The sequence below is a fragment of the Canis aureus genome, chromosome 26, assembly GCF_053574225.1.
Source record: "Canis aureus isolate CA01 chromosome 26, VMU_Caureus_v.1.0, whole genome shotgun sequence".
Lineage (NCBI taxonomy): Eukaryota > Metazoa > Chordata > Mammalia > Carnivora > Canidae > Canis > Canis aureus.
The window spans coordinates 29057333-29073855 of NC_135636.1; the positions used below are offsets into that span (position 1 = coordinate 29057333).

At 37.2% G+C, this 16523-nt stretch overlaps 1 protein-coding gene across 6 annotated transcripts in view; it reads left to right on the forward strand.

The window, feature by feature from the left end:
- The window catches only part of ITCH (itchy E3 ubiquitin protein ligase), a 152787-nt gene that overhangs the window by 88056 nt on the left and 48208 nt on the right, over nt 1-16523 (forward strand). For all 6 annotated transcript variants that reach the window (XM_077872794.1, XM_077872797.1, XM_077872795.1 and 3 more), the window contains 4 exons: nt 6355-6512; nt 7726-7915; nt 9507-9602; nt 11086-11260. In XM_077872794.1, the coding sequence (XP_077728920.1) occupies nt 6355-6512; nt 7726-7915; nt 9507-9602; nt 11086-11260 (619 nt within the window). The remainder of the gene's footprint in view (nt 1-6354; nt 6513-7725; nt 7916-9506; nt 9603-11085; nt 11261-16523) is intronic.

Here is a 16523-nt window from a genome sequence, read left to right on the forward strand (position 1 = left end):
ATTTAGTTGATCATTTGGTACTAGAAGATGAGAATGAAACAAAGATGAGCGATTCTGATTTGGGAATCATTTCAGGGATGGTCTTTGAAATCATGGAATCGGAGACTCTAGGGGGAAATTCGTGGAAAAGGGAAAGGAAGACAAGAACAGAACCATATTTAGTGAGTGGGAGGAAGAAGACAAACTGAAGAAGAGATGGCTAGAAGAAAATGAATAGTGAACTTATTTCTGAGTAAATTTAATTAGAAGTTAAGTTTATAGAAATATAAAACTTCTATATATTTTAAAATATAGAATTAAAGGCAAGTGACATTTAATAAGTTTGAGAAATGATAAATTAGTATCCTCAGATTATAAAAGTATCATACAGATAATAAGGAAAATTATTCTAACAAAAATTTATAAAAGATATATACAGTTTGTGGAAGAGGAATCTCAGATGGCTTGTAAATGAAATATTGTTGAGCATTAACATTTTGTTTTTTAAGATTTATTTATTCATGAGAGACACAGAGAGAGAGGCAGAGACCTAGGCAGAGGGAGAAGCAGGCTCCCTGCGAGGAGCCTGTTGTGGGACTCTGTCCCAGGACCTCAGGATCACTACCTGAGCCAAAGGCAGTCAGCCAGCCATTGAGCCACCCAGGTACCCTGAATATTAACATTTTAATTTATCAAATTAGCAAAGTCTTAAAAATATTTAAATACTTGATGGTAAAATGCCTTTTTCCTAACTAGCTGATAGGAGAACAGATCAGTTATTACCTTAAAAAAAATTATTTTTTAAAGATTTTATTTAGTTATTCATGAGAGACACAGAGAGAAAGAGGCACAGACACAGACAGAGGGATAGGCAGGCTCCATGCAGGAAGCCCGGCATGGGAATCGATCCTGGGTCTCCAGGATCAGGCCCTGGGTCTCCAGGATCAGGCCCTAAACCCCTGAGCCACGCAGGCTGCCCTTGAAAATACTATAAAAAAAATTTAGCAGTCTGTATTTCAGTCTTTAAAATATTTGCATATGGGCAGCCCGGGTGGCTCAGCAGTTTAGCAACTGCCTTCAGCCTAGGGCGTGGTCCTGGAGTCCTGGGATCGAGTCCCACATTGGGCTCCATGTATGGAGCCTGCTTCTCCCTCTGCCTGTGTCTCTCTGCCTCTCTCTCTCTCTCTCACTGTCTCTGTCTCTGTCTCATGAATAAATAAATAAATAAATATTTAAAAATATTTGCATACTTTAAACTAGGTATTCTATTCTGATAGTCTATCTATAGGAAATAGAACATCCCCACCCCCAACTACCACCACCAAAAAGAAAAGAAAAAATAGTGTTTAAATGATGACATGTCCATACATTATTCTGTAGTCATTAGATATTATAAATGTTATTGAATAATTTGGGAGAAAGTACCCAGTGTATAATGAATAACAAAACCAACTCATATTTGGGATGTCTGGGTGGCTCAGCGGTTGAGCGTCTGCCTTTGGCTCAGGGCGTGATCCTGGAGTGCCAGGATCGAGTCCCACATCGGGCTCCCTGTATGGGGCCTGCTTCTCCCTCTGCCTCTCTCTGTATCTCTTTTGAATAAGTAAATAAATAAATAAATAAATCTTAAAAAAAAAAAAACCCTCAAATTTGCTTAAGATATGAAACATTTTATGATCATATACACAGCCAGTGAAATAGGACTGGCAAGAAATGAAAGTCCATGTCTTAATGGCAACGATCTCTAAATATGTAGGATGGAAAGTGATTTTTATGATTAGAGGTAATTTTTCACTTTGAAAAATTGAAAGTTCTGGGATGCCTGAGTGGCTCAGTCAGTTAAGCATCTGCCTTCAGCACAGGTCATGATCCTGGGATCCTGGGATCAAGCCCTTCATCGAGCTCCCTGCTTGAGGAGTCTGCTTCTCCTTCTCCCTCTCCCTCTGCCCCTGCTTGTGTATCCTCTCTTTTTCTCTCTCAAGTAAATAAAATCTTTTGAAAAACATAGAAGTCTTTGAAAAATTAAAATTACCAAATACATTAATTGCATAAATACAAAATATTGTAATGAAGGAAAAGAGAATGACAGAACAGCTTTGGGGGTGACACCTGGCTGACTCGGTAGAGTATGTGACACTTGATCTCACGAGTTTGAGTCCCACATTAGGTATAAAGATTAAAGAAACACCTTTTTTTTTTTTTTTAAAGGGAAAAAGAACAGCTCTGAAGAGCACTTAGGATTGAGGAAGTGTTTTAGGTTGAGGGGTTTTATTATATTTGTGAAGTTAGAGGAAAGATCTTGGAGAAGGAAGATGATGGAAGATATAAGAAAGATGTTAAATGATGATGGAAAGTTCTAGAGGATATAAGCTGAAATTAAGGATAAACAGACAAATTAGTTTTGAAGAAGTGGAGAGATTTCTTTGTTCCCCCAAGAAGGGAACAAAGAAATGAAGATGATGAGTCTCACAGAATTTTCTTTTTTGATTTATTTATTATTATTAACAAAAATTTATTCTTAAATGTACAGCAGGATCTAAGACAACACTTTGACAACAGATGCTACAACAGACAGGGAATACAGATGTTTTAAACAGGAATAGAATTAAGCAACACCATTGTCTCAGGCACAAGAAACAGCTTACTTTTTGCCAGGTTTCTTAATTCCACCTGTGGCCTGGGGGCCGTTCTCTGTGGCCTTTGCTCTTAGCTCTTTGAGTTTAGCTCCTCTTTCTTTTTCTGCTTGAGTGCCTTATCTTCCTCATCCATCTTCTTGGGCTGCTTCAGGGGCTTCTGCCATCTTTGTGGCCAGACATAGATGAGACATGAATGATAGTTGATAATCACATGTTAGGGAAGAGGCAACATCAGCATCATCTACAGGTTGGGAAAGTGGTCAAAAGTAGATTAGGTATGTAGAAAATGATTGATTTTCAAGCTATGGTAGTCCAGTTGAAGTTGTTAAATTAAGCCAGCTATGGCTTTTGTTGCCTCAGTCTCTGAAATGAGCAAGCTTTAGGAAACTGATGTCTGCCAAAATAAGAAGAAACTCAAACACAATTTTCTTTTTGTCTTTTGTGTAGGTCTGTTTAATTGTACCGCACCTAGTAACAGTTTTTTGCCTTACCAGACTACTATCAATCTTTTTATTACTATTAATTGTAACATCAGTACACCAATCCCAATGAACCTGTGGTATTAGGTTGTCATAGCCCTCTTTTCTTTCTCTCTTTCTTTCTTTCTTTCTTTCTTTCTTTCTTTCTTTCTTTCTTTCTTTCTTCTTTTTTTAAGATTTTATTCATTCATTCATGAGAGACACACACACACACACACACACACAGGCAGAGACACAGGCAGAGGGAGAAGCAGGCTCCATGCAGGGAACTTGATGTGGGACTGGAACCCGATGTGGGACTTGATTCTAGGTCTCCAGTATCACGCCTTGGGTCGAAGGCAGCCGCTAACCACTGAGCCACCCAGGGATCCCCTCCTCTTTTATTTCTTTTTTAAAATTTTTTAAAAATATTTTTTAAAATTTTTATTATGATAGTCACACAGAGAGAGAGAGAGGCAGAGACACAGGCAGAGGGAGAAGCAGGCTCCATGTACTGGGAGCCCGACGTGGGATTCGATCCCAGGTCTCCAGGATCGCGCCCTGGGCCAAAGGCAGGCACCAAACCGCTGCACCACCCAGGGATCCCCTCCTCCTCTTTTATTTCTAATAAATTGTTTAGCTTCCAGGAGATTTGAGCTATGATGTTTTTCTTTTTAACAGGAAAAAAGAAGTGCTCATTTTGGCAGCACATATATTAACAGAGGGAAAGAAAAGACTTTATCTTGTAGATATTAGAAATGAAAACCTCCAGACTTTTCCTTATTGGGTACAGTGGAAAATTTATAAGGAGAGAGACCCCCGCCCTTTAATTTGGTACTTTACCTAGTTTATATGCTCTGCTAAATTATACTTACTTTTTCCACTGGAACTTATCTATCATTACTTGTTGGTCCCAGAGAATAGTAGTGGAAAAAGTAAATGGAAGATTAGTTGTGGTAGAAAGATTGCTTGGGACGGGGGGATGTTGGATAATAGTGAGGAATTAAAGGTGCTAGAGGAAGTAGTAGTCTATGATGGAACCCAAGTGGGACTTGAAGGGACCTAATGGACTGTGAAGATGGGGATGCTTAAAGGTCCTGATGAGAATGAATCAAAAATGGAGTAGGAGGCAGGTAGAGGGAATAGAAGGCTGTATATAAGTAGAGAAATTTGAAAATTTAAAGATCTAAGAAGCAGGAGCAATCCCTAAGTATTAAGGAAATTTAAGGAATCATCAAACTAACCAGATTGTCAGATAACTATTTTGAGAAACTGAGGCCAAGTAGTTAGAAGGGTACACAGCATGGATGTTAAAATCTCCCAAGATTTTAATCCTCAGAGAACATAGCATTTTTGTAATCCAGTTTCTGCTGTACCTTTGTCATAGCAGATTTACCTCATGCCCTGAATGTTTTTTCTTTCTAATATATTCCTAAAACTTCAAAGAGATTAAAAAACAGGGGGGCCTGGGTGGCTCAGTTGGTTAAATGTCTGACTCTTGACTTCGCCTCAGGTTGTGATCTCAAGGTTATGAGATATAGCCCAGTGTTGGGCTTCTTGCTGGGCATGGAGCCTGCTTAAGATTCTCTCTCCCTCCCTCTCTGCCTCACCCCTACTTTCCCTCTCTTAAAAAACAGAGATTAAGTATCTTTTCTTTGGTCATATAACTTGTTAATAACAGAGTCAGTTAGAAACCTCAATTTCCTACTATTGTCCATTCTATCATTTGATGTCTATCTTTTTAAAAACGTTAGTTCTTAAGAACATAAAGAGCTATATGGAATCCCTTGAAATAGTATGGAGAGGCAATACAGAGTCTTAAAAGGGTATACTACTCGAAATGGGTTTGGACCTCAGGACCTAGGAGAGGGGGAACAGTGTCAAAGCTGACTCTTTTTACATTCAGTTCATATTTTGGGGTAGTTTGGCCTTCCTGTAGGCAGTGGACAGTCAACACTAACCAAGTGCTGGCTGTCACTTACTGAGCTGTTCCTTCTATTCTAAGTAAGCATTTGAGGTACCTCCAAAGCAGCCTTGTCATATCTGACTATTCCCGTAGATCACCTGTGGATCTTATTAAAATGCTAATTCTAATACAGTAGATCCGGGGAGTGTAGTGCAAGATTGTGCACTTTTTTTTTTTTTTTTTAAGATTTTATTAGCGAGAGAGTGCACGCGTGTAAGTGAAGGGAGGGGCAGAGGGAGAGGGAGGACAGGCAGGCAGACTCTGCACTAAGCTTGGAGCCTGATGCAGGGCTCAATTCCACAACCCCGAGATCACGACCTTACTAAAACCAGGCAACTGAGATAACTAGGTGCCTCAAGATTGTGCATATCTAAAAAGCTTCTATGTGTTGTCCTTGCTTCTGTTCCAAAAACTATACTTTCAGTAGAAAAGCCCTAAAGAAGTTTAAGGAATGTAGTTTGAAAATGATTTAATATGTGGTGCTACCTCTCAATTTTAATTTCTTGAATCAATTAGATTTTATTTTGTTTAGGCTTATTCTGAAGGTCCAGTAATATGAATTAATACTGTATAGAGTTTGCTGCTTACCAGGTAGTAAGTAGCAGAGTCTTAGCTGAGGCATCCTAAAACTGGTTAAACTCACTCTCTACTTTCTGATTCATGATAAGATCCCCTGGAAAAATGAATCAACTATATTTAGCTGACAGTAGTAATGATTTCAATCTGATGTTTACTGTTAGTGTTTTCCCCTCTCTTTCCTTTCCTCAATTAATGTCATTGTTTTGAAGAAATAACGCCTTTTAAAAAAAGGTCTGTGGGCACCTCTGCTCTAGATCACTAATTTTCAACATTCTATATACCATTCTGGGATGGAGAGAAAGCATCTTGTCTCTGGGATGTAAGTGTGCTTTCTTCTGCCATAGAACAGTCAGCTTTATCCCAAAATTAAATAATATTAAGAGCGAGTGGAAACCAAGAAAATGATAGTGATGTTATCTGTGCTCATAATAAAATAATGCCCTTTCAAAGGCATTGCGATTTTGAGAATTTGACTCTGTTCCTACTTGTACAGGGCCTCCAAAGAACTTATTTGAAATCCAAATCCCCATAGCTAATAGTTTTGAAGGATCACAAGTGTTTCTGTGCCTTTGCGCAACCCCTCACTCTATCCAGGTGGGCTCTGAGGTTATACGTAAGACTCTACCTAAAGACTATGTATTTGATGAGACTGGCCAGCAATTTTAAGTTCTGGTCTTGTTTTTGTTAAATTCAAAGAGCATTTGTTTTCCCTTCCCTTTCCCTCCTCCTTATCCAGAACAAACACAAATGGATCAGATGAGCCTGAGGATACTGGGACTGGTGAAAATAGGAAGGTCAATGGAAATAATTCTCCATCACTCTCAAATGGTGGTTTTAAACCTTCTAGGCCTCCAAGACCTTCACGACCACCTCCACCTACCCCACGTAGACCTGGTGTGTATTCCAGCCATGTAATGCGGATGTGGCTGTCAGTACTATGATTGTAAATAATGTTCTATTTGGGAATTGATCCTCTGGTAAGTGTTAAGAGATCCTTTTAGGTAGGTTTTCTAGCCATATTTTTACATTTAAGATTTTAGCCAGGAATGATCTTTCTAGAAGTAGACTAATGTGTGCCTTTTCCCTAAGTACCTCCAAGGGGTGAAGTTATTGAGGTAAGTGTTTTATTGAAAAAGAGGGAAAAAATGAGATCCATATGTGCATTATAAAAGTATAGGCAGTATAGATAAGATTGCATCTTTTCAGCAGGGTTTGTAACAGTGTGGACATAGCATTTCATATTGTAAAGGATCTGGTTGCTTATTCTCGTTATATCCTTTAAAAGACATTTAGTAAATGGCGAGTAACCCAACAATGCTAAATGATAGTCACATTTTGAAGCAAAAATTATACAAGTGAACATATTTCATGTAGTAAAAATGTGAACATCTGTAAGTGAATATCCATTTTTCCTGATTAGTCAGGATAGAATCTTTCATCTTTTATTATTTCCCTCTGGCAGTATGTAGACAGGCAGTATAAAAGAGTTAAACCAGATATTATTAGAAAAGCAAATTCGTCATCCTACAAGTAATTTTATTAAAAGAATTTGTGTTTAATTATACAACTCCCCCTCTCCCCCTTCTTGGTAGAAAATGTATTAATATATTCCTAGTCTTTAAGATCAAATACTATTTTGTCAAAATATTAGTGACCTCCCCCAGGAATTGTGTCAAATGTTCTTGAATATGTAATATATACTTTATAACTATTTGTATGAATGCTATTGCTTAACAGTCAGGTCTTCTGTATTTTAACATCAGAACTTGGTCTTTGATCTGCAGGGTTTTGTAGAAAAGACAATTTTAAGGTTCTGGAAAATTGCGAAATGAACTTATAATACCAAAGGATACCAGTGCTTTCCTATTCTTAAAGTTTTTATTTCTTGTGGCATCGGGAAATCAATTCGTATGTGCTTTAGGATTAATAAAGAGACATGGAGTAGATGAAACCTAAAAAGTTATTTTAAAAGTTTAATTTTCATCTGCATGTCCACATCTTAAACTTTCTATTTGTCATCTACTTTTTTATTTTTTAAAGCTAAATTCTATCTTGAATTTAGATTTCTGAGAATAAAAGATGGTTGTTTTCCATAAATCTTTTATAGCATCTGTCAATGGTTCACCATCTGCCACTTCTGAAAGTGATGGATCCAGTACAGGCTCTCTGCCACCAACAAATATAAATTCAAATACATCTGAAGGAGCAACATCTGGATTAATAATTCCTCTTACTATATCTGGAGGCTCAGGCCCTAGGCCATTAAATCCTGTACCTCAGGCTCCCCTACCACCTGGGTAAGTAACTGTTTTTAGTTAATATTTGTTTGCTTTAGGCTTCTGCATATATTTAACTAGTAAGGAAAATAATAATTCCATTCTTTAGAAAACCATCTTTAGGGACACCTGGGTGGCTCAATGGTTGAACATCTGCCTTTGGCTCAGGGTGTGATCCCGGGTCTGGAGATTGAGTCCCACATTGGGCTCCCTGGGAGGAGCCTGCTTCTCCCTCTATGTCTCTGCTTCTCTCTCTGTGTCTCTCATGAATAAATAAATAAAATCTTAAAAAAAAAAAAAAAAAAAACCCAAAAAACAAACTACCATCTTCAAACAATGGTAACTGATCTTGAGGGTGTTGTGTCTAGAGTCAGACTGAGCAAAAAAACCTCACCACATTAAAATCAATGCCCTCCTCATTTTCAGGGCAAAGGTGGCTATTTTTTGTTTTATTTTGTTTTTAAATGGAAGGACTCTGAACCATAGAAAGTTAAAGTGCCAAGTAATAAAAGTCACCTAATTCAGATTGTTTACTCTTTGAAGGGGGGAAAAACACTTTTTAAAATAAAATTTTTCTGTCATACAGTCATTATAGCAAAGTAGCAATAACTTAAGGAACTAAGAAAATTAGTACTCCTCCCGTTTTAATCTCTACTAATTATTTTAAAAGTTAGTAATACTGTAATAGTTTCATACATATATACATTGTGGTATTCAGTTAATCCAGAATTTGGAATCTAATTAAACTTAATTGGCTGATAAGTTAATAAACCCTTAGGATGAAAAGAATTTTTTAAAAAGATTTTATTTATTCATGAGAGACGCACAGAGAGAGAGGCAGAGACACAGGCAGAGGGAGAAGCAGGCTCCCCGCAGGAACCCCAGTGTGGGACTCAATCCCGGATCCCAGGATCATGACCTGAGCCAAAGGCAGATGCCCAACTGCTGAGTCACCCAGACGTCCCTATGGTGAAAAATTTAATTGCTAAACAGATATTATTTGTCTGGGTAGTTGAGCCATTTTCCTTTTGCAAAGCCTACATAGGAAGCTGAATTAGAAAATTACTTATGTAAGGGATTAGCAAACAGAAACCTGTGCTCTCTGAAGTCATGGTACTTCTAAGCTGTGATGGTATATGCCTGTCTTCTTCACTTTGGGAACCTACAAAGGAGACTAGAATACCCAGTTGATTTTGTCTGTTAGACTGTGCAGAGACATATCTGATCAAATCTTAATACTTGATTTCAATTCTGGAACACAAATAGTGCTTTGCCTTTCAGTTAGCTCAATCTTTCTTCAGATTTCGTAACAATTACAGCTTTTTTTTTCCCCCACCAAGTTATGCCATGATCAGATTGAGGTAGACATCGTCTCCTACATGCATCTGCCTCAGACCTCTTGAGGAATACAGGGCATCTCTTGAGGAGATACTGCTGCAGGAGAAATCTTATTCACTCAGGATAACATTTCTTGACTTTATTCTTAAATTCTTTTGGTATCTTTTTTTTTTATATATTGACATGCTTATTTGCCTCAATTCTGTAATATGGTCATTTTAGAGAAAATAGCAAAGATAAGTGCCATACCAGTCTTTTAAATTTTGTATTTAAGTTGGGAACAGAGAGTGGACCAGCATGGGCGAGTTTACTATGTAGATCATATTGAAAAAAGAACAACGTGGGATAGACCGGAACCTCTACCTCCTGGGTAAGTATCTGAATAAGAAGAAAAAAATATTCAGAACTATAGATTATATCTGTACAAAATCTTCCCTATGTTCCTACTTTTCCTCTTCCTTTCAGTCTCTTCTGAACTTTCCACAAAGTCTTCACTTTGTGTTGTAGTAGATGCAAACTAGAAAGAAGGAGAGAATTGATTAAGCATAATGAATGACTTATTTTTATTCGTTTCTCCCCTAAAGATTCCATAGGTCTTATTTTTCCATGTTTCCCTTTCTGTATTTTACCTGGCTCAAACCACAGGGTTTTACAATTAGTTTCTTCAAGAGTAATTATTGAATAAAAATTATTAAAGCCCCATCATGTATATGAAGGTAAAATCCCTATTATATTAAAAACTTTATAATAGTGAAGTCATTGCAGAATAGTTGGAGAATTAAAAGATATATAAATTAAATATATGATGTTAAGCATTTAACATATACGTTATAGAAAATGGAAGAAAATATTTTTATTCAAGGGAAGTCAGTAGCAAACATGGGGAAATATTTAATCTTTCTGGTAATCTCAAATACACACCTAAAAGGTTACTGTTTTACTTATTAAATTAGCAGATAGTATCCAGTGTTGGTGAGATTGTAGAGGAACTTTACCACATAACTTTGCTAGTGGTAGTATAAATCAGTTACAACTCTTACAGAAAATATATATAACTATAGTAAGGCACATGCCCTTAGTAATCCTCTCCAGGAAATTTATCCTAAAGAAGTAATTCAAAGGAAGAAAAAAATTGATGTATTAAAGCTATTTATTATTTTACTATTTATAATGCAAGAATATTGGAAACAACCATAAACAACAAAATAGAAGCCAACAAGTTATTGTATTAATGTTCACTTAATATTGTGCACCCATTGAGGGACACTTGGGTGGCTCAATTAAGTGGCCAACTCTTGATTTTAGCTCAGGTCGTCATCTCATAGTTGTGCTTAGTGGGGAGTCTGCTTGAGAGTCTCTTTTCCACCACCCCCTCCCTGTGCACGTGTGCATGTGCACTCTCTCTCAAATACATGAATCTTTAAAAAAAATGTTATGCACTCATTTGAAATGATAAGTAGTTGTAATTTTGTGGGAAAAGTGGTTTTTTTCATGTTTGTGAAAAGCTGTATATACAATTATATCCCTTCCTATTAGGATTGCGGTAGTCAAAAGAACATTGGAAAGAAAATGAGAACTTTTTCCTTAATTACTTTTTGATACTTATTCACTGACTATACATTACATTTTTAAAACGTGACTGAACTTGTCAGAACCTTTAAGAAATTTTTAGAAATATTCCTTTTATGTTCGCTTAGAGACCATTTAAAAATACATAAAATAAAAGAATTCAAGTAAATCAAAAGTAGTTTAAGGTAAAATCTTAAGTCAACCAGGGCCAAGATAAAGTCCTATTAAGCCCATATCTGTATCACATGTAATTGTTGAATTATGTTGTTTTTGTACTGATTTAGCTGGGAACGGCGGGTTGACAACATGGGACGTATTTACTATGTTGACCATTTCACAAGAACAACAACGTGGCAGAGGCCGACATTGGAATCTGTCCGGAATTATGAACAGTGGCAGCTCCAACGTAGTCAGCTTCAAGGAGCAATGCAGCAGTTTAACCAGAGATTTATTTATGGGGTAAGCAGCCTGTTACACTATAAATTTAGTAAGTATTTGTTTTTAACCTTTTTTGGCATATGAAATGTTAAGTACTAAAAAGGACAAGAGGGCACCCAGTTGTTGCTGTTGATAGATACTATGTTTAGACTTTGTCTTGAGTATTCTATGCATGTGATCTATTCTTACCTCTTTGAAAACTTCTAAAGTTCAACCTCCTTTGCTTTGTTAAGGTCAAAAATAAAAAAGAAGTTAGGACAACCTAAAATTCGTGGACAGAAGGATAGTAAACACAAACCCAAGGGATTTGAAAAGAAAACAGTTCTAAATTTAATACTGCCTAGCTTAGAATATTTGAAGGTTTGGCTCTGAGAGCACCTGTGAAGTGGTTATATAGAACTAATGACAGGGACGCCTGGGTGGGGGTGGCTCAGTGGTTGAGCCTCTGCCTTTGGCTCAGGGCGTGATCCCAGGATCCAGGGATTGAGCCCTGCATCTGGCTCCCTGCGAGCAGCCTGCTTCTCCCTCTGACTACGTCTTTGCCTTCTCTCTATCTCTCATGAATAAATCAATAAATAAAATCTTAAAAAAAAAAAAAAAAAAAAAGGAAAGAAAGTTCACCTAATGAATTATTTGGTGCTCTAGGAGACTAAAGAAATTTGATTCCTTATATGTTTATGCTAAATATACTGTTCTGGCTTCAAAACTATATTATCTTTGGTATGCAAACATTTCCTTTCTGGAAATAGTTTAAGTTTTTACATATTTTCCTTTAGAGTAATATTGCAATAATAGCTAGTCACAAAAATATATTAATGTTTTCTTAACACAGTCTTTTTGCTAGGAATTTTATGGCCTAAATCCTAAAATATTACAGGTCTTTTCTCTGAGGAAAGGAAAATAATCCTTGGAGAGATGTGATTCTATGGGCCAAACAAGAGGGATTTATTTGAATAATACAAAGAACTTACACAGAAGAAAACCAACTCTCCAAGAGTTCAAGAAAAGCTGATCCTGTCCATTAACATCTCTTCTCTCCTCCAACACCATTGGTATCATCCCTGTTAGAATACATTGGAGTAAATTCCTGTCCTGTCTGAACATACTCTTCCCCCTTTTCTCCATATTCCTGTTTATTTCTTGGATCTCATCACCATGATAGTTTTCATTCACTGGTACAAACAAATTTATCAGCAGCCTTCCTTTCAATATCTAGTTATGACTAAGATTCTTTCATATCACAATTTTTCCTGCCACCTTCTATAGGCAGCTGTCATTATATTTCTTTCCAGTGGTTTTATTTATTTATTTTTATAGATTTTATTTATTTATTCATAAGAGACACAGAGAGGGGCAGAGACATAGGCAGAGAGAGAAGCAGGCTCCTCTCAGGGACCCTGATGCAGTACTCAATACCCAGATCCAGGATCATGCCCTGAACCAAAGGCAGATGCTCAGCCGCTGAGCCACCCAGGCGTCCCTCATGCCAGTGATTTTAGAAGAGAAATTAATTTATCTCTTGTCTATCTTACCATATTCATTTTTTTTTCCTATGCTGTTTTACATCTTTCTTTCTTTCTAAATTATAATCACCTTTGGTATACCTGGCCAAATTTCTTCTAGGTTTTGTTTGTTTGTTTTTAAATTTCTTCTAGGTTTGAATGGCTAGCTTGCCTGTCTTCTTTAAAACTATTTTCCATGGGATCCCTGGGTGGCGCAGCGGTTTGGCGCCTGCCTTTGGCCCAGGGCGCGATCCTGGAGACCCGGGATCGAATCCCACGTCAGGCTCCCGGTGCATGGAGCCTGCTTCTCCCTCTGCCTGTGTCTCTGCCTCTCTCTCTCTCTCTCTGTGACTATCCTAAATAAATAAATAAAATATTTAAAAAAAAAAAAAAACTATTTTCCATATGGGTCTCCACTAGAAAGAACATGGGCTTTGGAATCAGACACATCTGGGTTTGAATCCTGGGGACACAGTTACTTTCTCTATATGACTTTGAATAAGTTACTTAACCTTATCAAGACTCAATAACTTTGTCTGTAAAAAATATATATGAAATTTCCTCAGAGGAACTCTTTTGAGGATTCTGTAAAATATAGTTCCTAGTATGTTTGGCACATATTAGATGTATAGAAATGTTAGTTTTCTTTTTTTCTTTCCTTTATATCCATATTATAATTGTGCTCTTTGTCTTACTTTTCTAATACATCATCTTTTAAAACATTCTTTTTAAAGACCTATTTAGCATATTTCCAGGACACCAGCAATATATATTACTTCACTGTAAACTTTACCAATTTGATACTCAGAGTCTTTGTTTTAAGATTTTATTTATTTATTTATTCATGAGATACACACACAGAGAGAGAGGCAGAGACACAGGCAGAGGGAGAAGCAGGCTCCACACAAGGAGCCTGATGCAGGACTCGATCCTAGGACCCCAGGATCACGCCCTGGGCTGAAGGCAGGCACTAAATCACTGAGCCACCCAGGGATCCCGATACTCAAAGTCTTTGGAACTTTTCTTGAATTGTGGCTTTTACCTCATTGTCTATGTTGTCCATGTTTGTTTGTTTGTTTGTTTTTTCCTTATCCAAAATAATCTGACCTTTTTAAAAACAAATTCTTTCACTTTGCTCTTGTTATAAAACAGTTTTAAATCATAACTTAGGGACACATGGGTGGCTCAGTGGTTTGGTGCTTGCCTTCGGCCCGGGGCATGATCCTGGAGACCCGGGATTGGGTCCCGTGTCGGGCTCCCTGCGTGGAGCCTGTTTCTCCCTCTGTCTGTGTCTCTTCCTCTCTCTTTGTCTCTCATGAATAAATAAAATCTTAAAAAAAAAAATCATAGCTTAAATAGCCTATTTTAGTTCCCCCCTCCCCTTTTTTTTAAAGATTTTATTTCTTTATTCATGAGAGACACAGAGAGAGCGAGAGAGGCAGACACACAGGCAGAGGGAGAAACAGGCTCCATACAGGGAGCCTGATGTGGGACTCGATCCCAGGTCTCCAGGATCAGGCCCTAGGCTGAAGGCGGCACCACACCGCTGAGCCACCTGGGCTGCCCTATTTTAGTTATCTTTAACATAGCCAGCAATATTAACTGAATTGAATGATTTGTACTGCTTAAAAAGTGGTGGGGTGGTGGCATATTGCTGAGAAGATCTGTTTCATAAAGTGGCCTTTGTTCTGGTTACAGGTCAGTAGACTCTCATACACTTAGGGTTGTTTTTTTTTTTCCTGTTTTTTTCTTAAGCAGGCTTCACACCCAACGTGGGGCTTAAACTCGTGATCTCAAGATCTGGAATCACATGCTCTACGAACTGAGCCAGCCAAGTTCCCCTACACCCAGCATTTTTAAGCTCAGAATGTAAATGGTTGTTGTTGGAACACTGTGTAATGTTCTATAGTTTCAATGTGCATATCCCCAACTTATTTAACTAGGGGAGAGCCAGTGGGATATTCTTGGGTCTTAGAAAATTATCACAATAGTTTGTCATATGCCAATCTTTTCAGATCTGTTTCATCATCAGTATTCAAACCTTTTATATTATTTCCTCTCCTGGCTTCTCTGCTCTCACTGCTTTTCATAATTGTGTCTGTCAGGAGGAGCAAGGCCAATTGTTGAAAGGTCTGTCTGTCTTCCAGAAGCTGTTTAGTCAGAAATAGAATATCTGTCATAGGGTTACCTGGATGGCTCAGTCAGTTAAGCATCTGCCTTCAGTTCAGGTCATGATCCCCTAATCCTGGGATTCAACTCCACATCAGACTCCCTGCTCAGTAGTAAGTCTGCTTCTCCTTTTCCTTCTGTGATTTCTCACTCTCAGTCTCAGTCAAATAAATAAAAATTTTAAAAAAGAAAAAGAGAGAGAGAGAATATCTGTCATATGCTTTAAAACTTTGAATCAGTTACCCAGTTTCGGTAGTAAGTGAATGACATGGAAGAAAAACCCCAGAGATAAAAGGGGGAAGTGCTATAGATTGAGACTTAAGAGACTCAACCAAATGTAATGTGAGGACTGTTTGAATTTTGACTTGAACAAATAATCAGAGGCATTTAATTAGTGATCAGGTATTAGATGATAAAATTAACAGATTCTTTGCTAGATGTGATTAATAATCTTGTAGTTCTATAAGAAGATTTCCCCACATTTTAGAAAGACATGCTAAAATATATAGGGGTGAAATGATTCTCGATTCAGCAAAGAAGAGGTAGAAAAAAAAGAAATTTGGCAAAGTTTTGGTAATTGTTAAATTTTGGTGCTGAGTATATAAGGTTCACTTTCCCATTTTATTTGTATATTTTTTCTGTTTATAAGTTTTTGTTAAAAAACAGTTAGAATCTATTATTTACTCATTTTATCTTACTAAAGGAGAAAAGGTTTAACCAAATCTTGAGAGACCATGTATTATCTCCACTTTATTTTACATTTAAACCAAAACATACCTATTAACCCTACATAGTCACTATGACTTTTGCTTCTCTTTTTTTAATGGTTGACTCATTTTTTTCCAAATGATTTCATTTTATCTAGCCAAATTTCTCTCTCCATCAATGTGGTTATTAGAAGCAAATTTAAGAAATCTTCTTTACAAATCCAGACTTATCAACTCTTTCCAACTGGAATTCTTTCCTTTCACTCATCTGATGGCCTGTTCTTCCTGCTCGCCCAATTCTATACCCACAGTATTTGTATATACCAGTTTTGTATGTGATTGTTTCTTTTTGAGTTAGAAACACAAGGTTGGGGACTCCTGGGTGGTTCAGTGGTTGAGCATCTGCCTTCAGCTTAGGACTTGATTCCAGAGTCCTGGATCGAGTCCCACATCTGGCTCCCTGCAGGGTACCTGCTTCTCCCTCTGCCTATGTCTCTGCCTCTGTGTGTGTCTCTCGTGAGTAAATAAATAAAATTAAAAAAAAAAAAAAAGGGAAAAGAAATACAAGGTAGTTCTCAGCCATCTAGTGACTCTTAAATACTGTTGTTTTTAAATGACTCTTTGGGAATTTATGTATTTCTCTTAATTTACTGATTTATAGCTGAAGAAGAAAATGATCATTTGAGGGTGAGAATTATATATATGTAATATTTGAATTTCAAATAATTTCAAGCATTAGTGTTTACAAAGATTGTTTTTCTCCAGAGTGTACTGGCATTTATCCATTGACTGTGTGACACTTCTGTAAGATGTGAACTTGTAAGAATATGTTACATTGCACATGACCAGGGAAGACCTACCAGAACTCATAACTTTGGTTATGTTGTTCATGATTTCACTTTGTTG